Source organism: Ammospiza caudacuta, chromosome 18, assembly GCF_027887145.1.
Source record: "Ammospiza caudacuta isolate bAmmCau1 chromosome 18, bAmmCau1.pri, whole genome shotgun sequence".
NCBI lineage: Eukaryota > Metazoa > Chordata > Aves > Passeriformes > Passerellidae > Ammospiza > Ammospiza caudacuta.
This window is the reverse complement of record NC_080610.1, coordinates 11,961,680-11,983,808: the sequence shown is the minus strand read 5'-3', so window position 1 is coordinate 11,983,808 and position 22,129 is coordinate 11,961,680. Positions and strand designations below refer to the sequence as shown.

The 22,129-nt window shown below is 57.1% G+C and overlaps 4 protein-coding genes and 1 long non-coding RNA gene across 6 annotated transcripts in view; 2 read left to right on the top strand and 3 right to left on the bottom strand.

Moving 5' to 3' along the window:
• The first annotated feature begins 40 nt into the window (after positions 1 to 40).
• ISCU (iron-sulfur cluster assembly enzyme) lies at positions 41 to 2,183 on the top strand. The gene is made up of 5 exons (XM_058816982.1): positions 41 to 172; positions 246 to 359; positions 581 to 691; positions 1,301 to 1,379; positions 1,763 to 2,183. The coding sequence occupies exons 1-5, from the start codon at positions 89 to 91 to the stop codon at positions 1,867 to 1,869; spliced, it is 495 nt and encodes a 164-aa protein (XP_058672965.1). The 5' UTR covers positions 41 to 88; the 3' UTR covers positions 1,870 to 2,183.
• A 699-nt stretch (positions 2,184 to 2,882) lies between these two features.
• Positions 2,883 to 6,464, bottom strand: TMEM119 (transmembrane protein 119). The gene is made up of 2 exons (XM_058816980.1): positions 6,382 to 6,464; positions 2,883 to 4,762 (listed from the first exon to the last, which is right to left on the bottom strand). Exon 2 carries the CDS (start codon positions 4,738 to 4,740, stop codon positions 3,979 to 3,981), a length of 762 nt encoding a protein of 253 aa, XP_058672963.1. The 5' UTR covers positions 4,741 to 4,762; positions 6,382 to 6,464; the 3' UTR covers positions 2,883 to 3,978.
• A 3,225-nt stretch (positions 6,465 to 9,689) lies between these two features.
• Positions 9,690 to 12,129, bottom strand: SELPLG (selectin P ligand). Its single transcript, XM_058816494.1, has 3 exons — positions 12,001 to 12,129; positions 11,767 to 11,953; positions 9,690 to 10,984 (listed from the first exon to the last, which is right to left on the bottom strand). The coding sequence occupies exons 1-3, from the start codon at positions 12,127 to 12,129 to the stop codon at positions 9,771 to 9,773; spliced, it is 1,530 nt and encodes a 509-aa protein (XP_058672477.1). The 3' UTR covers positions 9,690 to 9,770.
• Position 12,130: 1 nt separating this feature from the next.
• Positions 12,131 to 15,333, top strand: LOC131565887 (uncharacterized). The gene is made up of 2 exons (XR_009275493.1): positions 12,131 to 14,760; positions 14,891 to 15,333. It is a non-coding gene; the product is annotated as an uncharacterized LOC131565887 (long non-coding RNA).
• The window catches only part of CORO1C (coronin 1C), a 47,084-nt gene continuing 38,026 nt past the window's right edge, over positions 13,072 to 22,129 (bottom strand). For both annotated transcript variants that reach the window (XM_058816965.1, XM_058816964.1), the window contains exons 4-11: positions 20,616 to 20,745; positions 19,689 to 19,870; positions 19,071 to 19,190; positions 18,135 to 18,239; positions 17,129 to 17,274; positions 16,601 to 16,658; positions 16,272 to 16,517; positions 13,072 to 15,616 (exon numbers count right to left, since the gene is read on the bottom strand). In XM_058816965.1, coding sequence (XP_058672948.1) covers positions 15,497 to 15,616; positions 16,272 to 16,517; positions 16,601 to 16,658; positions 17,129 to 17,274; positions 18,135 to 18,239; positions 19,071 to 19,190; positions 19,689 to 19,870; positions 20,616 to 20,745 — 1,107 coding nt within the window. In that variant the 3' untranslated portion in view covers positions 13,072 to 15,496. The remainder of the gene's footprint in view (positions 15,617 to 16,271; positions 16,518 to 16,600; positions 16,659 to 17,128; positions 17,275 to 18,134; positions 18,240 to 19,070; positions 19,191 to 19,688; positions 19,871 to 20,615; positions 20,746 to 22,129) is intronic.

Genomic DNA, 22,129 nt, shown 5'->3' with positions numbered 1-22,129 from the left:
GAAGGGGCGTGGTCAGGGCGTGCCTGAGGGCGTGGCCAACACCGAGGTTATAAAAGGGAGGCGGACAGCGCCCCTCCCCTCAGTCAAGATGGCGGCGCTGAGGGCGGCGGGGGCGGCGCTGCTGCGGCCCCGGGCCGGGCCGGCCCCGGCTGTGCTGGGCTACCACAAGAAGGTGAGGGGCGAGCGTGACGCGGGGAGGGACGCGGGAGCGCGGGGTGACCCTCGCTGACGCCGTGTCTTGGCAGGTGGTGGATCACTACGAGAACCCGCGCAATGTCGGCTCCCTCGACCGCAATTCCAAGAACGTGGGCACCGGCCTGGTGGGCGCCCCGGCCTGCGGCGACGTCATGAAGCTGCAGGTGACCTTGGGGACTCGTTGGCACCTGGGTGGGGTCACACGGCGCTGTTGCTAGGTTTAAAGCTGCCCGTGTCCCCTCACCTTCCCTCATGCCCGCCCTGTGCCCGGGGCAGGGCCAGTCCCGCTCCCCTCGGGCCCGGCTGGGGGGACCTGGCCGCGCTGAACCGGGCACTGAAGTGTCCCCAAAATGGGCACTGAAGTGTCCCCAAAATGCTCCCGCAGGTGGAAGTGGATGAGAACGGCAAGATCGTGGACGCTCGCTTCAAAACGTTCGGCTGCGGCTCAGCCATCGCCTCCAGCTCGCTGGCCACGGAGTGGGTCAAAGGGAAAACGGTGAGGGAGCTCCGGGAAGGCTGCAGGGCTTCCCACGTGCCTGTGTTCTCTTTTGGGATCGTGGAGGAAATGCTCTCCAGGGAGGTCCCTGCACTGCTCTGTGCTGTAGGAGTGACTGCCAGCACTGTCAGGGTTTCACTTGTAGGGCAGTAATTGTCTTTTTGTCATCAGAGAATCATTAAGGTTGGGAAAGCCCTCTAAGAACATCAAGTCCAACCGTTCCCCCAGCACTGGCAGCTCCACCACTGATCATATCCTCAAGCGCCACATCTACGTGGAACAATTCCACCAGGAAATTTCTTTGTGTCTTATGCAATGAGCAAAACCAGGCTGATGGCAGAAATTTTAATTATAGAGGACCTTTAGATAATTTCTGTCAGCAGCAAATGCACCTCAGTGTTGTGATAGAGGATGAACAGACTCAAAACAGGCCAAGTGGGGACAGTGTGTGACACTGATATGTCATCAGACATTCCTTAATTCCCACATCCCTCACTGCCCAGGGCAGCTGAGAGGATCTCTCCTGTGGATTCTGCTGGCTCTGGGGCATTAAACCTTCTTAGCAAACACAAAGAGCAGGGCCCTTGACCACCTCTGCCTGTGTTCCAGGTTGATGAAGCGCTGAAAATCAAGAACACAGATATTGCCAAGGAACTCTGCCTTCCCCCTGTCAAACTGCATTGCTCCAGTAAGTAAAAACCCTGGATCTCAGACACTCTGGAAATAGCACAGATGCTTCTGAAGGCTGTTTTCTAAACAATTTCTGCACAACCTTGTCCTTAAGAGAAAACATGTTCAGATTTCAGGGTTAATTCAAGAATTATCGGATCACTTCAATATTTTGGAGCCTGTAGCTCAGCAGACTGATAATAAACAATCAGATTTTGAATTCTGTTATTATCTGAAGTTATAATTCATGAAATCAGCATTTTAGGAATTCCGTTCAGATTCTAGTCCTAAGGCCAGTCTATGCTGCTGGTCGTTTGCTCACTGCTGCCTGCTTTTGTTTTTATTTGTTTTATCCTAAAAGCCCTTGAATTGTCCTTAAATGCTTTTCTTTTCGCTTTGCAGTGCTGGCTGAAGACGCCATCAAGGCTGCCTTGGCTGATTACAAACTGAAGCAGGATCCAAACAGAGAATCCAACAAAGAATCCGACAAAACAGCCGACAATGCCTGAACTGCCTGCGCAGCTTCCCCTCCTCACTCCCTCCTCACTCTGCAGTGCAATTCCCGAGCTGTTGTAGGACCCTGTGCACTACTCAAGCTGTAAGATACGCACAAGTTACGCACAACGTGTCCCTGTGGTGTCCAGACACCCCCTAGTGCTCCCCTGGCTGGGGGCTGCTGTCCCCTCGGGAATGCCGCGGGACGACTCCGCTCCGGAGACCAAACCCCGCTGTCCGGTACTGGAAGGGCTGCACTTTTCATTTTTATTTTGGGAAGATGTCTAGTTTTGCCTAATATCTTATGGAATTTGGTGGGAAGCGTTGCCCTGGTTTGGATGTGTGTGTGTGAGAGATGTGGGGCCGTCCCTGGCTCTGGCTGGGTCAGGGTTGGTTTCGTAATCCAGGAGCAAATTCCTGCTCTTGGAATTCTGGGAATGTTTTGCTGGTGCCAAAGGGAAAAGTGACCAGGAAACACCGGTGGTTTCTGCTCTCATCCTGTCACCACTTAATTTTTGAAGCACTTGTTTGAGGAGCAGCCTGAATTTTGGGGTGTTTTCTCTAAGAATTCACTTCTTCACTCACTAGGTGCTCTCTTAGAGCTGTAAGTCCTGGGTTAGAGGAAGGTGTCCCTGCCCAAGGAAGGGGTTTGCAACTGGATGACCTTAAGGATCCCTTCATACCCAAACCCCACTCCAATATTCCCTAAAGTACACCCTCAGAGTGGAACCCCAGTGGGAGTAGCTGAGCTGGAGTGCAGAGCTGAGGGGGAGCTCCCAGAGTTCCTCTTTTCTGGAGGAGTATTTCCAAACCAAGCAGACAACACATTGGCAGACTTCACTTTTTAACCTTCTAACCCCCCACGAGACACATCACTTCCCATATTTCATACTGAGGGTGTTGTTAAACATTTAAAACCACATTTAAAAAAAATAATTGTCTCATCCTGCTCCATCCAGGCACAATATTTGTAATTTTGAACACAGAGGTCACACGTTACTGCGAGTTTGTCACTCACAAGCTCCCTCTTGTGGTTCCTCAGCTCCTGGCACCCTCCAGCAGTGAGGAATGTACCTCTCCCTCATGGAACCATCCTGCTATTTCCTGGTTTAAAAAAAAAAAATCAGGGGAACTTCACCCACTCACATTTGCTTTGGGAGGAAACCAGCTCTGTGTGGTGACACACGCTTCCCAAGGGAAGGTTGTCCTGGGGCAAGGACATAATAGGATAAAACACAGGGACACAGGAGGTTCAGGGGTACAGGGATGTGCTGCTTTTGGGGCAGAACAGCCTCACTCACCTTCCAGGGTTTCCTGCTGTCCCCACAGCAGCAGCTGCACCCCAGGGCCGTGGCTGAGTCCCCACAGCCCCTCCTCAGCCCCACAGCTGTGGGTACAAGATAAAGGTTTCTTGGAAGGGCACGTCATGTGCTGATGTGGGGGCTGATAACACCCTGCCCAGGGCTCCACTGGCCCTGGAGTCCAATCCAGCTGTACCCCTGGAGGAGCACAGGGACACAGGGACTGTCTCCTGGGCACCCCACGGCCGAGACACACACGGGAGAGGAGCTGTGCGGAAGAAACGTTTATTTCTAGCTGAAGGGGTTCAGGAAGTGAGGCAAAAATCCAGCTGGGCTCTGGGGTGGAAGAAGGAAAGAAGAGTCCTTGTCCCTAAATCCTCATCCCTCTTTCCCTTGGGTGGCCTTGGGCAAAGCTGACCCGTGTCCCACAGACTTCCAGCCCTGGTCCCATCCCTTCTCCCAGAGGGACGCAGCTCCCAGCCAGGAGCCCAGCACAGACCAGGCTGCTGCTGCTGATTAAAATAACATTTGGGAGGAAGCTCTTGGCGCAGGGGGGGCAGAGCTGCAGTGCCTGGGGTGGGAGAAGCCCCTTGGGCAGCAGGAGCTGGGGCTGACAGCGTTCCAGTGCTGGGGAAAACCACCAGCTGGCAAATCCCCCCCATGAGCATCCCATCAGCACCAGGGTCGGGGCAGCTGGGAGGGAACGGGATCTTCATCGGGGCTTCCTTGAGCCACCACGTACGTACAGAGCCTGATCCACCCTGTCCATCGTGTGTCCCAGGGCAGCAGCTCCTCAGGCTTGCCCGGGACCGTGTCCCTGCCTCAGATTCCAGAGGGAGCCTGGGAGCCATCCTGGCAGGCATCAGGGCTGCATCCTCCATCCTTGCTTCCTGCGCTCGCCGCTTCCTCCGTGCCCGCATTTTGGGCATGGGGCTTGGGTTGCTCATCCCCCAACTTCTTTCCTTCCTCCTCTTCCTCCTTCTTCTCCTCCTCCTCCTGAGGGGCATTCTGCTCGCCCTGGGCTCCGTTGGCCAGCGGTGCCTTGTGGGGGGATTTGAGGTTCTGGGCAGCAGCCAGGATGTCGGCCTGGAGCTGGCGGCCGCCGTCCAGCGGCTCCTCCGCGCCGGCCTCGGGGGCTTTGTCGGGCACCTCGCTGAAGTCCCGCGCTCCCCCCGACTTGTCCCGCTCATCCACGTATTTCTTCTTGGGAAAGGAGGAGGGATAGTAGGCAGAGGCCTTGTGCTTCTGCCGGACGATGACGGCGGCGCAGATGATGAAGAGGAGGACGAAGGACAGCGAGCCCACCACCACCACCAGCAGCAGGTACTCCTTGAAGAAGTCCACCAGCCCGTCCAGCACGCCCGGCGCCGAGCTGTTGGTCACGGTGGTCCCCGGTGGCGCCCCCACGGTGGGGCTGATGCGGGGGGTCACGGGCTGGGCGGGCAGCGTGGCTGAGGCCTCGTCCCCGTCCCCGCTGCCCGCCGTGTCCGGCAGCACCGGGCGGTGCCGCGGCGCCGCCGCCTCCGCCGGGGCTGCCACCAGCAGCGCCAAGAGCAGCAACCACGTGCCCATGGCTGAGCCCATTCCCAGGATTCCTGCAGGAAACCTGTGGGATGCAGAGAGGTGAGGGACACGTTAATACCCCAACAAAGCGAGCCCCCCAAGCCAGCCCTCACCCGCCTGAATTTCCTTATGGAAGTGGAAAGGCAGCTCTGGTTTTCTTGCCCTGACAGAGCAGGGGGCTCTGTTTGTTTTCCAAGGGCACAGCTCGAAGCCAGCTGGGTGGGATTGCTCAAGGCTGGGGACCGGGGCTGCTGCCAGCGCCCGGCTCCAGACAACGGTCATTTGGCTGATTAGAGAATTCCTGAAAAATGGAGGTTTGCAGTGGAAACTTTGACACAGGCAACGCTACAAAAGGGCCGGGCCCGGCGCAAGATGCATTTCCCAACCGCCGTCCCAGACCGTTAATTCCCAGCTGGAACACAGCTAAAAATAGTTTGGGGCAGGATTTCACCCTGGTGCCACCATGTGCTTGAGTGGAGCCGGGATGGGGTGTGGGACAAAAGGGCAGCCCCAGAGCTGGGGTGCAGGGAATGGGGTTCCAGCTGTGTCCCTGGGAAGGGGGAAGGCCTGGCTTTGTCCCTGTGCTGTGCTCGTCACTCGGATGGGGCTGGATCTGCCCCATTCCACAGCCCACAGTGTGCTGTAGGACACAGGACACACGGTTCCCACCCGTGGGGTGAGCCCCTGGCTGGGCTCTGCACCCCACGGGATTTGGGGTTTGGGAGAGAGACGTGACCGTCTCCACTGCGAGACATTCCCGAGGGATCCACGCGTGCCGCGCCACGGAACGCCACCGAGCCATTCTCAGGGCTCTTCCCCTCCACACGGCTCCACGGGGAGGTCTCAAGAAAAGCTCCCCAGGTACATCAGCAGGGACCCCCCCATGACAATTCCCCAACCTCAGGCTCCCCAAATCCCAGCCTACATCCCATTTTCCTCCCCAAACAAACCCAAGCCAGCAGCTCTACAGAACGAGAGGGACTCCAGCAGCAGGATTTGGCTTCCAGACTCTCTCCTGGCTGCACAATCTGGCTTCCATTAATCCGGTGCAAAAAAACGGCAGCGGAGGTGGGAGGTGCCCTCACCCCCAACCCTCCTGGCTCCCCATGGGCACTGCTGCGGCTGTGGGATCACAGCACTGACCAGCACCAGGAGAAGGAAGGGTTGGAGGGGCTGAGATGAGCCCCTTCATCCTCCTCTCCACCCCAGACAGGGGCCCCTCAGCGGGAAAGGGGTCCCGGGATGGGGACGGCACCAATTCCCCGGCTGCCATCAGAGCTGAGGAGCAGCCGTGGCCATGCAGGGGCTGAGCAAAGCCCAGAGCAGTGCCAAGAGCTGGGCCTGGCACCACGGGCATTGCCAGCCCTCCACCCCATCCCAATCCCATTCCAGCCCTTCCTTGCCCACTCCCAGACCCACAGCTCCTTCCCAGCTCCGCTTCCCAACCGCTGCAGAATTTCAGGATTTCGGTGTTGTCCACAGGCAGCACGCTCCGATTCCTGCCTGGGAATGCAGCCATGTGGCCAACTCCGTCCCCTGTCCCGCCGTGGGGACCATGCCCAGCCCTCACTGCAGCACCCCTGGCTGTGGCACAGCCTGTGCCCTGCTCCAGAGCCCCCCAAAAATTGGGGAGCAGCTTGGCACATCCAGTGGGATCCTCACCTCGCCCGCGGCCGGCGGGAGGCAGCCGGGAAGACGAGATCTGTCCCACACACCTCGAGCCCCTTTCTGCAGCCTGCTGGGATGGAGCCTCCTCCTTCTCCCTCCTCTCCTCCTCCTTCTCCTCCTCCTCCTCCTGCGTCGCAGCCCGGGACCAGCTTGTTCTCATTACGGCCGGGATGGGGAGGGGGTGTGGGAGGCCAGGGAAAGGCAGGCAGACCCCAGCCCCCTCCCAGATGAAATCCAGCTGGGGCTGGGGGTGTTTCCTGCCTTATCCCATCAGCAAAGGAGCCACGGTGCCCCCCATCACCAGCCCCGGAAGGGGCCACATTTTGGGGTGCAAGTGGGGATGAGGGTCACACACAGGGGGTTGTTTTTAATGTTTTTATCCACGAAGATGGGGGTAATGCCCATCCAAGGGTCCAAGGGGGACAGTGAGGGATGTGGGCTCAGTGCCCTGGCATTATTGAGGCAGTGGGGCAAACATGGCTTGGGATCATCCCCGTAATTTCAGAAGAACATTTCCTAAAATCCCAGCCTGGAAATGCTCTGGCCTGGGCACCTCTGCCTTGGGGTGCAGGCAGGGACACATGCAGGGGCACCCCTGGTTCCCCAGACAAACACAGCAGCTGCTCAGCTCCCAGGATCTCCAGTCTTGGGGTCTGGGGGCATCTCTTGAGCCCTCCCAATCTCTCTCTCCCCCTGCCCTGGTCCCCTCGGCCTGGCCTGAGGTTGCTCAAGAGGCTGCAGCCGCTGTGTGACCTCATCCCGCTGCTATTTTCCTCTGCTCCTCTCTGGGGACCTGCCAGACCCCCCAAAAAGCCGCGGCCAGCGCCTGGGGACCGTGACCCCCGCGGGGTGGGGGGCCGGGTTCTGTCCCCTCGGCCGAAGCGGGGCTGGCGCCGGGGGTTTCTGCGGCGTCGCCGCCGCTCCCCAAAATAAAAGCCCCGTCCGTCTGTCTGTCCCGGCGGCTCCCTGCAGCTGCTCGGGCGGCTTTTCCCGGCCTTAAGTGCTCAGTGATGAAATCTTAGAGGGGAAGGGGGAAAGGCGAGGGGAGGCCAGAATTCCAGCAGCATCCGGCCCTGTTCCTGCAGCCCAGGTGGGGATAGGGCTGAGTTCTCCCCACGCACCCAATAATGCCGGTGTTGGGCTCAATTCCCTTGTCCAGCGTCTCCTTTCCACCCTGCCCAGGGTCTGCATCCCACCCCAGCCAGGATCCCCATCCTGCTTCCCCCAGAGTCTCCATCCCTCCTTGTCCGGCATCTGCATCCCACCGTGCCCTCGCTTCCCCCTCTTCATTGCTCACAGTCCTCATCCATCCCTGCCCAGCGTCCCCACCCTCGCAGCCGGGATCCCGGGCCCGGTTCCCGGTGCCAGCTCCCACCATCCCATTACGATTCCGTTTTTGCCTGCAGCGGCCGCGGGCCCGGCCCCTCGGAGCTGGGCAGGGCCGGGACCGCCCGGTCCCGCCGTGTAATTTGGGGCCGCAGGAACGCGCAGCGTGCAGGGCTGGGCTCGGCGGCACAGCCCGCCCGGGGAACCGGCAATTTGAGGCATTGCAGCCTTGCTCTGCTTCTAATTTGCTTCCCTGGGCTGCGCTTTGCTGTGCCAGCAAAATACCCGGAGGGCGCCCGTCCTGCAGAGCGGCACGGGGCGTGTGGAGCTCCGTGTGCGGTGTCGTGAGTGGGATTGTGCCACCCCCGGGGTCCTGTCACCCACCACAGCCCGGTGCCACCCCCGGCCCGCTGTCACCCACCACAGCCCGGTGCCACCCCACCACACGCTGCCCTGAGGATCCTGCTGTGACACCGCGCAGGCTTCCCGTGAATTCCTGTGCCGTGAGGCGGGCCGTGGCAGCCCGACAGGAGCTGCTGACTGCGCCAAATAGGGCGATTCCTGCTCCCGTGGTGGAGGAAAGTTTCTCCTCGCTGGGCTCCTGCTGGAAAGTGGCTGGCACAGGGCTGGGAGAGTGGGAGCAATCCCTCGGATCTGCACCCATCCTATTCCTCACCAACCTCATCCTCAGCGGGGGCAGAGGCTGGATGAGCTGCTGTGGGGTGAATCCTGAGGATGGGAGCATCCCTCTTCCTCCATGGCTGCTTTGGCTGGCATGGGGACACACTGGGACAGAGCGGGGTGGCATCAGCAAGGAGCCCACAGCCAGGGTGTCCTGCGTGGGGACCGGCCATGGCCACCAGCTGCGGGTCCACTGGCTCGGCTGACTCACCCATAAACATTTACATTCACAGCCGGAGCGGGGCTGTGCAGCTGCCAGCATCCAGATGGAAAATATCCCAAGCTCAGGGTGAATGTAAACAGGCAGCAGGGCTGGGATGCAGGTGAATGACCACGCTGGCAATTCCTCCTGGATAACCAGCCCAGAGTGGCCTTCGAGGGGGCTGCAAGCTTGGGGATGTGGGGAAGGGGATATGGGGGTGTGGGAATGGGGATGTTGAATCTGGAGGGGCAGGGGGGAGGATGGAGAGATAGGGATGTTGAAGCTGGTCACAGCAGGGATGGGGATGTGGGGATGTGGGGAAGGGGATGTGGGAATGGAGGTGCTGAATCTGGAGGGGCAGGGAGAAGGATAGAGAGATGGGGATGTTGAAGCTGGTCACAGCAGGGATGGGGATGTGGGGATGTGGGGATGGGGAGCCTGGGTGGAGCAAAATGGAAAAATGAGGACATTGAGCCTGGCAGGACAGGGCCAGTCCTGGGCTATTTTCACTCCCCCAAGGAAGGGATCAATTGGTGGCCTGAGGGGTGACTGAGCGGGTGAAACGCTGGGACATCCGCTGGCCTCTCATGGATTTGCTCTCCCCATCCCTCCCAGTCCCAGCTGGATGATGCCGAGCCCCTGCACCACCGTTCCCCTCGGGGCCGAGCACCTGACAGGCAGCGGCGGCCCCGGAGGCGTCCCCGCCTCGCTGCAGCGACCGCAGGCAGGAACACGTTGTGCCACGAGCTGTCCCCGTCCCCCCCGTTTCCGCCCCGTCCCCCCCGCCCTTCCAGCTCCCACGAGGCCGGGCAGGAGGTCTCGGGGGCTGCGGTCCCATCCCCAAGGTCCCGGGCTCCGGTCCCTGCCTGGCCGCGGGTTTCGTTTCTGCTCCCGCAGGGGCTTGAGGGGGAGGATGGAGAAGCGAAATTTTGGCAGCAGGATGTGGGCAGGCGGCGGGGCCGGGAGGGGGCTGGCGGGTCCCTGCCAGGAAGAGACCACCGTGTCCGGGTAACTCTTTAATGGGATGGGTCTCGGGGGCCGAGCTGGAGGCGGGGGAGCAGCTCTGTCTCACTGGTCCAAGCGACAACATCAGGGTACAGGGACACCCTGCCAGCGGTTCCGCCGGGGGACCGGGCACCGCAGCGCTGCGGGATGCAGGAGCCATCGCTGGGGCTCAGGAGTGCTCCGGCAGGAAGCTGCTGAGAGTCAGGTTGTCTCCATCGGGCTCGGAGCTGCCGTCGGGCAGCAGCAGCTTGTGCCTCCGGGCTGGGACAGGACGGGGGCCCGCGGCCGCCTCGGCGTCGGGCAGCAGCGAGGAGATGCAAACCATCTCTGTGGGGCTGAAGCGGCGCTCCCCCGTCCGCGCCCGCCGCCACAGCAGCGTCCCCAGCACGCCCGTGCTCACCAGGAAGGCGGCGGCCACCAGCCCCAGCAGCAGGATGGCCAGCAGGCACTTGCTCATCGCCCCGCTGGGCTCCCAGGGCACCGCGGTGCCCACCGGCGTCGTGTCCCAGGTGGCCGCGAGGGTCGATGCAGGCGGAGCTCCGGATTTCTTGGGTTTCCCGTAGCCCGTGCTGGTGAGGACAAAGGCTGGGGGGGCTGTTGAGCGTGGCCCTGTGGAGGAGTCGCTGTCCAGGCCATCAGTCACTGTGTCCTCCTCGATGAGTGCCGTGAGCCAGCCGGGGGTGGTGGTGGGGATGCTCTTTTGGGCTGCTGATGGTGTGCCAGGCTCTGAGCCTGGCAGCAGATCGGGAGCAGGGGAATCAGTCTCATCCATGGGATCAGCTGTGGTGGACACCACGAGTGCCCGGCTGGCCTCAGTGCTGGGCACTGGGGGTGGGGCAGTGCTCAGGAGCAGGTCGGGATCAGGGGGATCTGTCTCATCCACGGGATCAGCTGTGGTGGGCACCCGGGGCAGACTGGTGCTGGCACTGGTCGCTGTTGGTGCCACAGAGTCCTCCAGTAAGTCAGGAGCAGGGGAATCTGTCTCATCCATAGGCTCGGCTGTGGTGGGCACTGCAAGCACCTGGAGCAGGCTGGAGTTGGTGCTGGGCACTGGTGCTGCAGAGCTCAGGAGCAGCTCAGGCTCGGGGGAATCATCATCCATGGGATCGGCTGTGGTTGGCACCAGGAGCAGGCTGGCCTTGGTGCCAGGTGCTGGCGGTGGCACAGAGACACCATCGCCTGTGTCACTGCTGATCATGGCGGTGGCACCGGGCTCCTGCCCACTGTCATCCCTCTTGCCACGGGAGAGGGGCAGGGGCTTGGCCTCCCCCCAGACCCACTGCCCGCCCCAGGGCAGCCCTGGCTCCAGCAGCTCAGCCCCACACGCCCACAGGGGGCTCAGCACCAGCAGCACCAGCAGGGCCCGGCCCGGCGCCATGGGACCTGCAGGGGACAGAAAGGGCAGGTGACATCGGGGTCCTGCTCCCCACAGGAGAATGCTGAGCCCCAATGTGTGATCACACTCCAACAGAGGATCCTCCTGTCCCCCTCGGGTTTGGAGGGATGGAGGAGGCACCCAGCATCCTGCCACAGCCCCCACCTGCGGGAGCTCAGCCCGGCTCTGCTCCAGGAGCAAGTTTTGATAAGGAAGTCGAGTGTCTGGAAATGGGAAATCAGCCGCGATGGAGGCGGCTGCCGCGGGACAGGGCAGTTGCGGGATGAGTCTCCGTGTGGAAATGAAACCACAGGGATGTCACCCTCGTGGTGACAGACACCCCTTGTCAGGGTGCCCGTCCCCCCCTCCACCCGCCGGTTGGGCTGGCACAGGGCTCCAGGGCTGAGGCCACCATGAGCCTGTGTCTCTGTGCTGGAGCAGGAGAGGCAAATCCACCCTAAATCCACGCCAAATCCCCCCATTCCATCACCAATCCCCCCACAGCTCCCTCGGCAGCCCCGGTGGGTGGCGGCCACCGCGGTCCCCGAGGATCCGCACCCAAGAGCATCCGGACACTGCTGAACGCTCCGAGCATCCCCAGGAGGCTCCCACACCCCCAGAGCACGCACCCACCTCCCCAGACCCCAGGGAACCGCACGGAGCGTGGCACCCTCAGGGTCCCTCCCTGAGCATCCCCTTTGCACCCAGAGCATCCCTGGGGCCAAACCCCGATCCAGCCCCTTCCCAGCAGGGCTCACCTGTGCTGATGGATGCCAACCTCAGGAATCACCGGCGAGGCTGGCACGGAGGGCCGAGGGCAGCCCCAGCACCGGCACCCGCGGGGCGTCGTGGGCCGCCCTCCGCCTGCACCTCCGGCCGGGCGGGGCAGGGAGGGAGCGCGGAAAGCGGCTGCGGTTTCCAGAGCCCGGGGAGGGGAAGGACGTCACGGCGAGAGCGGGGCCAGCGAGGGCCGGGGGCTGCGGGCACCCCTGGCGAGGGTGGCACGGTGTGGGCTGCTCCCCACCAAGGGGCTTCCTCGGAGGGCTCGGCCCCAGCGGAGCAGCTGCGCGCCGGGGCTGGCGTCGCTCCGAAAGCAGAAGTGACGGCAAACCTGGTGCCAGGGCTGCCACCCCCGCGGGCACGGTGTGGGCATGGCCGGGGAGGGGGCCAGGGTGCCCTGAGACACCTCAGCACGGAAACGAGGAGGAGGGTGAGGGCGAGGGCCTGACTTGATGTTTTGCACAGCCCTTGTGCCGGGCTCCTTCTCTCTGCACCATCCCCAGGATGCTCGGGGGGGCTGCCCGGTATTGTCCTGGGTGTTGTCCCGGCCTCGTGGCACTGGCACGACAGGAAAGCCCCCGCCCCAACCGCAGGCTCGGGCGGGAGGCGCAGCCGCAGCCTCAGGAAGGTGCTGCAAGAGCCGCATCCGCAGGAACGGGCTCGGGGTGTCAACAACCCCCCGCCCTCGGAAAGCCCGGCCCGTCCCCGCTCCGAAACACCTGGCCAGGAGGCTGGAAAAGGGAAGAAAAGGGGCTGAGGATGTGGGATGAGCATCCCCGGGATGGATCCATGGGATCAGGGAGCACTGATTCTCTGGGAGCATCCCTGCACGGCTCTGGGGTGGTGTCAGGGTCAGGGTGTTCTGGAGGAGGTTGTGCAACATCCCCTGAAATGCCTCAGCCCTGAGAAAGCTCAAACCTGGGTGGGGTAAGAGATGCTGTTTCCAGCCCAAGCTCTGTGTGATTTCAGACTTCCTGCAGCCTGAAAACAAATTTCACCTGGGGAAGAGCAGAATGAGCCCCCCCCCCCAGATCCAGGGTAGCTCCCAAGCAGGGCTGTTCCTTCCTGGGAACACATCACCCACATCCACCCCGAGATCCCATCACATCCCACACCCAGCCAAGCTCTTGAGTTCCTCACTGGGAATCACCAGGGAGATTCCATGTGTGACCCCAGGAATGGCCCTGGCTCTCCTGGGACAAGAGCAGAAGGTCCCCAAGGACCCCCTCATCCACAGCCCCCTACTGAAGCATCCCTCATTCCATATCCCAGTTATCAATCAGAGCTGGAATGCCGAGAGCCAAAGGAAAAGCCAAGCAGAGGCAGTTTATAATCAATGACTTTTATCTTTTGAAAATGGAAGCAAATATTTGGACAGATACTCTGGCCGCTCTATAAGAGCGCGTCTTTCCGGACTGGGCTGGTTCTCTCCCGGGATATCACGGCTACAAAAAGCTTCAGGCACTGACTCCGGTTGAGCCTGGCGAGGCATCAGTTCATTTAAATAAAATACAGGCTAGGAACTAAAATCTCCCACACCCCCACCCCCGGGCACCTCAATCCAGCGGCTCCCAAAACTGATTTCCCTCCAATGTTAGGAACAAACCCGAGGTCCCCGAGCACACAACCCTGAAGTCACACGTACAAATCAACACAGAAATCACCACTGTGGGGAGAACAACCTTCGGGTTTGGGATCCAAAAGGAAAAAAAAAAAAAAATCCATAAAAATACACATCTCAGGCATTTACTGCAATACAGAAACGTCACCAAACAGCCAAAGAACCTGGAGCAGCCGGATTGTGGATCCACGGGCACAGGGCAGGGGATGCCACTTGTCCCTAAAACACAGAAATCCCACTTTTCTGAAGCTTTCCTGCTCTGCAATCCCACCACATCCTCTGTCTCCTCCATCCCGTCCTCCTCGTGCCTCTCCAGCTACGTCCCCCGGCCGATTCTGCCTCCACACACACATCCCTCCACAACAGGGAATCCTTAACCTGGAATTCTGAACATGCAAACACTGGGGAAAATGGAAAATCAGAGAATTCCTAGCTAAACTAATGGAAAATAATAAAAAAATCAATCACTTCAGCCTGGATGAGGGACTCGTGTCCACTGGGGTGCTCCGGGTGGGAGCACACGGAGCTGCCACAGGGACAGAGCCCAGCTGGGATGAGGATCCAGAGCTCTCAGACACCTGATGGTCTCTGCCCACCTTTGGATTCAGGATGGGTTATCAGCACTCCCTGGCACTGCAGGGATGGGCTGTGCCAGGAATGGCAGCACCAATCGTGCTGGGCACAGCTCTGTGGGGCGTCCTGGATCCCATTCCCAGCACAAGGACACGGCCTGGGAGCAGGGAGCCAGCCTGCCCCATCATCCCTGACAGCTCCTCCACAGGGCACAGCCTGCTGAGCACAGCTTTGCTGAGCTTCCATGGAATGCCAGGAGGAGCTCGCCAGCCTAGAGCACTCACAGGGCCTCTCCCTGCAGGATCCCAAAGGAGCTGTGTGAGAAACCAGTTCTCCAAACTGGGATCAAATCCACCCTCCCGGTCCCTTCTGCTCTCTGAAGGGCCGGGAGGGCAGGGGGGGTTTTTGGGGTTGGACGTCGCTCATCTGATCTGGGAACAAATCCTTTCCTGCATGGAAGGGTGGGAGGCAGGAATGGGAATGATGGACAGGAGAAAACAAATGATAAAAAAAGTAACAACGGAGCCATTTTGTTTGTGGATAATTATCATGGGAAAATCACCTTTCTGCTGCTAATGCTAACACAGAAAATTCCTATTATCAGCACTGGTGTGAAGGGCTGATGGATTCCGAAAGCTCCTTAAAATCCATGAGCTCAGGAGTGTTGGGGGGCAAGAACAAGGATTTACAGCAATGACTGCTGGCATCCCACAGCTCACCTGGAACTCCATGCTCCATGGATAAAAACATTCCTGCATGGAAGTAATTTCTGCCTTGAAATGGAAATAAAAATGAGCAAGTAAAAAATGGGTGAGTTTGGTCATGGAAACAAACTTTGGGATTGTAGGAAAATGGGAACATGGTGCTGGCTTAAAACTTCAGTAGGAAATAAATCCCCTCACTCAGAATGATATATTTGTATTTTTCTGTCAACCAACAGGGCTGGGGACACTTTGTGGAGCAGGAAAGGCAGCTGATCCCATCTCCAAGGGGATTCCACAGGGAAGAGAAAGGAAGGGAACCCACCTGATTGTTCCAAATGGAGGATTTATACAAAATAGCTTCAGCTTTGTTCTCTGCACAGTGTAAACACTCCCCACACCCCCTGTCCCTTGGAATAGAAACACAAATACTGCAAAGTGGCGAATAAGAAAAATAAAAGCAATTTTTTTTTCTATTTTTTGGCAACTCTAAAAAAAAAAAAGGTTTAAGAACAATGTGGCGTTGGTCCCTAAATCTAGAAAAAGATATTTGGGCATGACATTGGAAGTCAAGAATGGATTCGTTTTTCAAGGATTCATAATAACATCTGGGAAAAAAACCCCCCAAAAAAAAAACCTGTAAAAGTAGCACTTCTTGTTTTTGACACAGTCACAGAAATTCATTGGAACATCGGGAAACGAAAAAGATCTTTCACTAAAAAGCTTGGCTTGAAATCATCGGCTCTCTTGACGTGGATTTAGGAGAACAGGAAAGCTCATACTGGAATGCTGCAGGCTGCTGCTGGCTGAACTGGGAGCTGGGATGTGCCTGGGCTGGGGCCCCCTCAGTCCGCGATCTTGGCCATCTGCTGCTCCAGCTTGGAGATGCGCTCGTCCTGGCTGGAGATCGTGTCCTTGATGGATTTCAGCTCCTTCAAAATCTCGTCCAATTTGGCGTCGTTTTGCTGGAAGATCAGAAAGGATGAGTGAGGAGAGCTCTGGGGTTCTCCAAGGAAAGGGCTCCTCCCTGTGGGATTGTTGGAGGGATGAGGTTGTGACAGATTTGGGAGCAGTTGGGATGCTCAGGGCATGGAGCAGCATCTCCAGTGCACCCATCCAGGACCATAAAAGCCATACTTTCCTCTCTGTCCCAAAAGACAGGGATTAGTGGTGAACAAGGTGCTGGTGCTGGGTTAGGACTGGACTTGGGGATCTTGAATTAGGGTTGGACTGCGGGATCTTGAAAATCTTTTCAAACATTTAGTGGTTCTGTGATTTAGAAAAAGCAATTCCAAGTAATCCTCCATGTCTACAGAAGCATTAAAATCACAGAATCATGGAATATCCCAAGTTGGAAGGGACCCACAGGGATCATCCAGTCCAACTCCTGGCCCTGCCCAGGACACCCCAACAATCCCAGGCTGTCCCTGGGGCTGTGACATCTCATGGGGAGCCTGGTCAGTGTCCCAGCACCCTCTGGGGGAAGAAGAATCTTTTCCTGATATCCAATCTAACCTTCCCCTGGCAGAGCTCCAGCCATTCCCTCAGGTCCTGTCACTGGTCCCACCCTGGCATTCCCACCAGAGGCCATCACCCCCACAATTCCTGGAGTTTACTCACGGAGTTTGAGGCATCCACTGCTTTCTTTGGAGCGTTTATGAGATCACCCTTCTTGTTGCCAGCAGGTTTGTTGTCCAGTATGTTCTTCTTGACCACCTTGAGATCCCTGTTTTTGCCTGGAATGTACCCGTGCTTCAAGGAGATGAGGAGAGGATCAGCGTTCTTCCCCTCAAACCACTCCTCTGCTTCCAGAGCTGCTTCTGGGCCCGCTGTGTCCGGGTACAGATCATCCTGGAAGAGGTCAGACTGCAAGGCAGGAGACATGGATCAGTCAGGAGCTCTGGGAGGCAGGAGCTGGCTCCAAAGCCTGGCCCCAGGGCAGTGCTCACCTTGCGGGGAACCGTCATGATGATGGGCTCACACTTCCTCTCGTGGAGCTTGAAGAACCTGGTGGAAGAGGAGAGGTGGGACAGGGAGTGAGGATCAGGGAGATGGAGGAGATGGGAAAGGAGCAACCCCAAGGAACCACAGAAATCCCTGAGACCATCAAATCCAACCATTCCCCCAGCACTGCCAAGGCCACCATAACCCACATTCCCAAGTGCTGTTAATCCCTCCTGGATGGGGACTCCCCCCCTGCCCTGAGCAGTCCCTTCCAATGCCTGAACACCCTTTCCATGAAGAAATTGTTCCTAATTTCCAAGGACATTTCCCCTTGTCCTATCACTTGTTTCCTGGGAGAAGAGACGGCTCATGTTCCCAGACAACAGTGATGTCACCACAGTGACATCCTGAGATGTTTCCTGCCCTCCCCAGGTTTTCTGAACCCCGACTGCCCTGTGCTCATTCCTCTGCTCCTGTAACCACTCCTGAAATGCCCAGCCCCAGCTCCCAGCCCTGGGATGAGCTCTCCTCACCTGGCAATCTCACACTTGTTGACATCAAGGCCCCTCTTTGGCATGAACCCCATGCCCCTCTGCGGCTCTTTGCTGCTGAAGGTGTTGAGGTAGTGAACGTACGGGGACTCATCCGTGATCTCGAAGTAGCGGATGCTGCTGTCACCCTGCAAGGAACCCCAGGAGAAGCTGCAGCACCTGTGCCCACACTGCTGCTCCTGTTTCCTTCCAGGAATGCTGCCATCGACAGCTCACAGCTGTTTTTGGAGCCCTCCACAATCTGAGTCCATCAACTGAACAATTCCTCCAAGTCCTGTTCCAAACACTGTGGGACAGGGATTGAGCTCTGCTCCCAGGCTGGGAGTGGCCCCAAGTCACCTCTTGTGGAAAAACCTCCTGCCACAATCAGGCAGAAATGCTATAAACCAGTTTATCCTTAATTCCAAGCAACTCCACCACACTGCTGTCTCTGAAACTGCAGGAGGGGTGGCAGACAGAAACCAAATGTTCCTCATCAGCTGCTACAAAGATGGGATTTATGAACATACTTGTGTGGATCTTCCTTTGTAATTCCTTGCTCATCTTGGCTTGGGCTCCTACTTGTAGGAGTCCATCACATGTGGGCACCAAATTCCTACAAATTGCTTTTAGAAAGGAGCACCTAATTCCAGTTTTCTAATCTTTAACCCCATAAAATCAGAGAGCTGCCACATGCTCCAACATCTCTGAGGACACGGAGGACAACACCCAAAATGGACCTTCCACCCATGCCAGTATAAAATCATCCAGGTCAACACCAGCAAGAAATGTTTAGGCAACAGTGTGGGACTTGTTGCATTAGGAGCAGCTTTACCTAACCCATCTCCAAGAAACATCCAGGTCCTTCCCAGGTTCTGCAGAATGAGGATCAAACCCCTTCCAGAGCAGCCTGGTCTCTCTGCAGCCCCAAATTCACAGCAGCACTGATATTTTGGGGAACATTTCACAGGCCCCAGTCCCTCCAGGTGCCTCCAAAGCCTCTCCTTACCTTCCCACACAGGTAAATGATGTTGGTGTCTGGGTCATAGAAGGGCAGCAGGACCCCATTGCTGGTGTCCATCTCGTGAAGGGCTATTGGCTCCTCCATGTTTTTCTGGAAATAAAAATGCCAGGGATGTTAATAAAGACTGGAAAAGCTTCTGTTCATAGAGGGAGGGTCTAAATTATTAACACTCTGTAGGCAGTGAGCTCCCAGTGGTGTCTGCACCACCCAGAAGGATCCGTGTGTTACAACAAATGCTGGGAATGTTCATGAACTGATTCATTCCCCAAGGGCATTTTAATCACTAAATTAAATAAAAACAGGAGCCAGGAAAATTCACCAAGTCAAGGGAAATATGTGACACAGTGAGTTAGTGTCAGTAGGATGGGAGATGGGACAGAGGCTCCTTCCCTGGGGACACTCAAAAGCCACCTGGACACAATCCAGGTGGTCCCTTCCACCCTGAACCCTCCTGGGATTGCTGCTGGCCTGCTCTCCACAATGCACAGAGAGAAGTGACCTTCCCACAGCCCCTCTGCTCTCTGTGCATCTTCCCAGGCACTTCCAACCTGCAGCTCCTGCTCAGTTCCTTCACTGAGTGACCACACAGCCAAAATCATGGAAGCAGGAGCAGGCAGCAGATGGAGTGGGAATAATCTCAAGTATATAAACTATGAATTTAGGAAGGAATTCTTCTCTGTGAGGGTGGTGAAGCCCTGAAGAAGACCCCAGAGAAGCTGTGGCTGCTCCAACCCTGTTTGGATGGACTTTGAGCAACCTGGGCTGGTGGAAGGTGTCCCTGCCCAGAGATTGGAACGGGATTTGCTTTAATGCCCCATCCAACCCAACCCAACCAATTCCAGGATTCCATGGCTGCAGGGCTGGGTTGGGAGGAGCAGGCCATGGATGTGAGGAGCCCAGGGATGCAGGCTGGGCTCGTACCGGGTTCCACAGGGCCAGCTGCCGCTCGCTCATGCGGCTGAAGCCGGTGGTGAAGATGTTCCCGTCCGCCAGGAAAATGGCTCGCATGGGCCGGGCTCCCTCGTGGGTTTTCTCCTTCTCCTGGAAGAGAGGAGCAGATCAGGATCAGCAGTGAACAGAAAAACCCTTGGAGTGGTGGCTCCTCTCTGGACACACTGCTCCTCTCCAACACCCAGCTCTCCTCCCCTGCTGCCTGAGGGAAGAGCCCAAACACTGAGCCAGGGGAGAAGGGGACATTCCTGGCTCATTCCAGCTTTGCCTCTTGCAAGGCTGAAGGAAAACCTCTTTGTAAGCTACAACTAAAGCTCTGCTTTGCATGCACAACTCTGGAACTGTAATTATACAAAAGGATTAGATGTGGAATTACACTCCTGCAGGTTTAAAACTGAGCCCTAAAATCCCAGTTCAAACACTAATCCCAATAAACCCAGACAAATCCTCCAACTCCTACTATTCCTCCTGTAATTTCTGAAGAAAGAGACTGAACGTGGTGTGTAAAACCCACATATTTCTTCCATATTTTCTTCACTTCCTGCTGGAGTGAATCCAGTTATTTCTTTAATGATTAAGCAAACTTACAGCAACAATTTCTTGTTTCCTTGGGTCGATAACTCGGACTTTTTTGTCTTTGGAAGCTGTGCAGATGAGGCTGCCGTTGCGATTCCAGCTCACGTTGTAGATCATGTCCACGTGCATGTCATCCAGGTTGATGAGGGCTTCTCCTGTTCCCACATTCCAGATGATGATGGCATTATCACAGCCTGAAATGGGAAATAACAGCTCCAGTCACAGAACTGGGGGACACAGGGGCAAAGCCAGAGGTGGGGAACAAGGGATAAACCCCCTGCAGCTCCAAAGTGTTTTTTGGGGAAACCAAAACCCAGACTGGGAGCTCAGGAGGGATTTTTATCAATGGAAAACACCCAGCTCACCCAACAATCCAGCTGAAAGGACTCATTTCTTTCCTTGGGATCCAACCTATGGAAGTCTCAGATGGTACCAATGGATAATGAATTATCCAATTTATTTCCATAATGGTGTGACTAATTTTCAGTGGTCAAAAGAATCTCATTCTATGGACTGTACGTGCCAAGGAGACAATTTGGAAAATGCTGACCATGAGAGCTTGTGGAAGGAACAACTGGACTCTGGGATACCTTGCAGGGATCAAGGGAAAAGAGAAACACTTGGGCCTGTTCTAGAAGTATCTAAGAACAGGGATGTGGGAAATGCAGATGTAAATTGTTCTTGCAGACCAAATAAAGTCTGGAACAACTTTCATACTCCAATTCCAGACAATTCCTTGGTGCTTATCCCTGTAAACTGAAGATAAAAAAAGACTGAGATACAGAGGGGGCTGTGAGCCACGTGTCCCAGTGCTCCCAGCTACTGCCACAGGTCTTGTGATACCCAGGGATCTGAGCAGCTGGGAGAGGGAAGAAGGAAAAGCTGGAGAGGAAGGAAGGCAGGGAGAGGAGCTGTTGATGCCCATTCCTGTGCTCCTACCTGCGCTGAGCAGCACATTCCGCGCCGTCGGATGCCAGGCCACGATGCCAACTCTCTTGGAATGGCCTTCTAGCACTACCACAGGCTCTGTCAGGGACAGGGTGAGCCCGTTCTCGGGAATCTGCCACACCTGGGAGGGACAGGAAAGCAAAGGAAAGCTGCTCAGGCAAGGGCAGCCCCTCTGCAGAGCGCGTGGCTCGGCTGCTTCCCGCGTCCCGCAGCCGCCGGAGCTGTCAGTGCCCCGTGTAAACAGGGAGGGAATCAGGGAGGGAATCAGGGAGGGAATCACCCCCAGCTGTCAATAAACCCTTGGCTGATCCACGAGGAACATCCTTCCTCACTCATGGGCCAGCACAAACCCACAGCTCCTCATGGTGCAGCCCCAGTATTTCCATGTGCACAGACCCACTCTGCTCCTGCTCCCCAAGAAATCTGGAAAATCTCCCCTGCAGCTCCAATTCCATGGAAAAGAGCTGCTGTCTTTCCAAACTATGCCTGTCCTGCTGCAGCTCTACCACTGCCTACTTTTGATTATTTTAGGAACACCAGCAATTCATTTTCCTGTTAGATTCAGGATTCTTCCGGATCCCATTTAATCAGGGAAGAGCAGTTTGGTCCTGGAAGAAGCCAGAGCAGCCCAAATCAGCTCTGCCTGTTCACTTCTTGCCTGGTTACACAACCCTTGTGTTGCAAACTTCCTCAGGGAAGGGCCACCAGGAGGAGGAACAGCCCCCCAAGGATGCCAGAGCACTGGAATTCCAGCAGGAGGGAGGTGGCTTTTGCAGCTGGCAGCGACCAGGGATGGGACAGACAAACCCATCACCCCAAAGCCCCAGGGCAGGATCAGCCCCACCAAAACTATTCCTGCAATTCAGCACTGGACAATCATCTTGGAATTGAATTTGACCTACATAGAGTGTATTAAAAAATGCCATGGAATTCCAGGGAGAGCTCCTCGGGGAGCAGTTGGAGCTGCTGTAGGTAGGTGGCAGCATTAGAGCACGTTTGCTTTGCTTCCCATTGTTTGCTTTTCCTGGAGTTGGGAGAATGGGGCTTGCCAGCCCCTGCCCACCATGCCCAACAAGCTGTGGGATGTGAGGGAGTGGATTTAGGAAGTGAGGCAGACTGAGATGGACAAGTGGATTTTTGTGCTAATCCCATCCCTTTTTCCCTTCTCAAAGGAAAATGACTTGGACTGGAAAAAAAACCCAGCAAGATACAGAGATTCTCAGTGGGTACCAGCTCACCTCTAAAGAACCCAAAACTGATTTAGCTTTTCATGGACACAGCTCCCAGTACCCTCCTTCCCACACCCTCAGCTTCCAGGAGGAATGACCACAACGGGAACACTTCCCCAGGAGAGGATTCCACTGCAAGGGGTGAAAATGGTCACAGCCCCAAGGCTGCCAGAGCTCCAGAGCCTTTGGACAAGGCTCTCAGGCACAGAGTGGGATTGCTGGGGTGTCTGTGCAGAGCCAGGATCAAATCAGGTTCACAGGGAAATTACAGAACTT

Coding starts and splice junctions, on each gene's coding strand:
- ISCU (XM_058816982.1), top strand. CDS start 89: ATGGCGGCGCTGAGGGCGGCGGGGGCGGCGCTGCTGCGGCCCCGGGCC. Junction 173..245: donor TGCTGGGCTACCACAAGAAG/GTGAGGGGCGAG, acceptor GTGTCTTGGCAG/GTGGTGGATCACTACGAGAA. Junction 360..580: donor GCGACGTCATGAAGCTGCAG/GTGACCTTGGGG, acceptor ATGCTCCCGCAG/GTGGAAGTGGATGAGAACGG.
- TMEM119 (XM_058816980.1), bottom strand. CDS start 4,740: ATGGGCTCAGCCATGGGCACGTGGTTGCTGCTCTTGGCGCTGCTGGTG.
- SELPLG (XM_058816494.1), bottom strand. CDS start 12,129: ATGCCCACACCGTGCCCGCGGGGGTGGCAGCCCTGGCACCAGGTTTGC. Junction 11,954..12,000: donor CCCTCCGAGGAAGCCCCTTG/GTGGGGAGCAGC, acceptor GGGTGCCCGCAG/CCCCCGGCCCTCGCTGGCCC. Junction 10,985..11,766: donor CCTCCGTGCCAGCCTCGCCG/GTGATTCCTGAG, acceptor TGTCCCCTGCAG/GTCCCATGGCGCCGGGCCGG.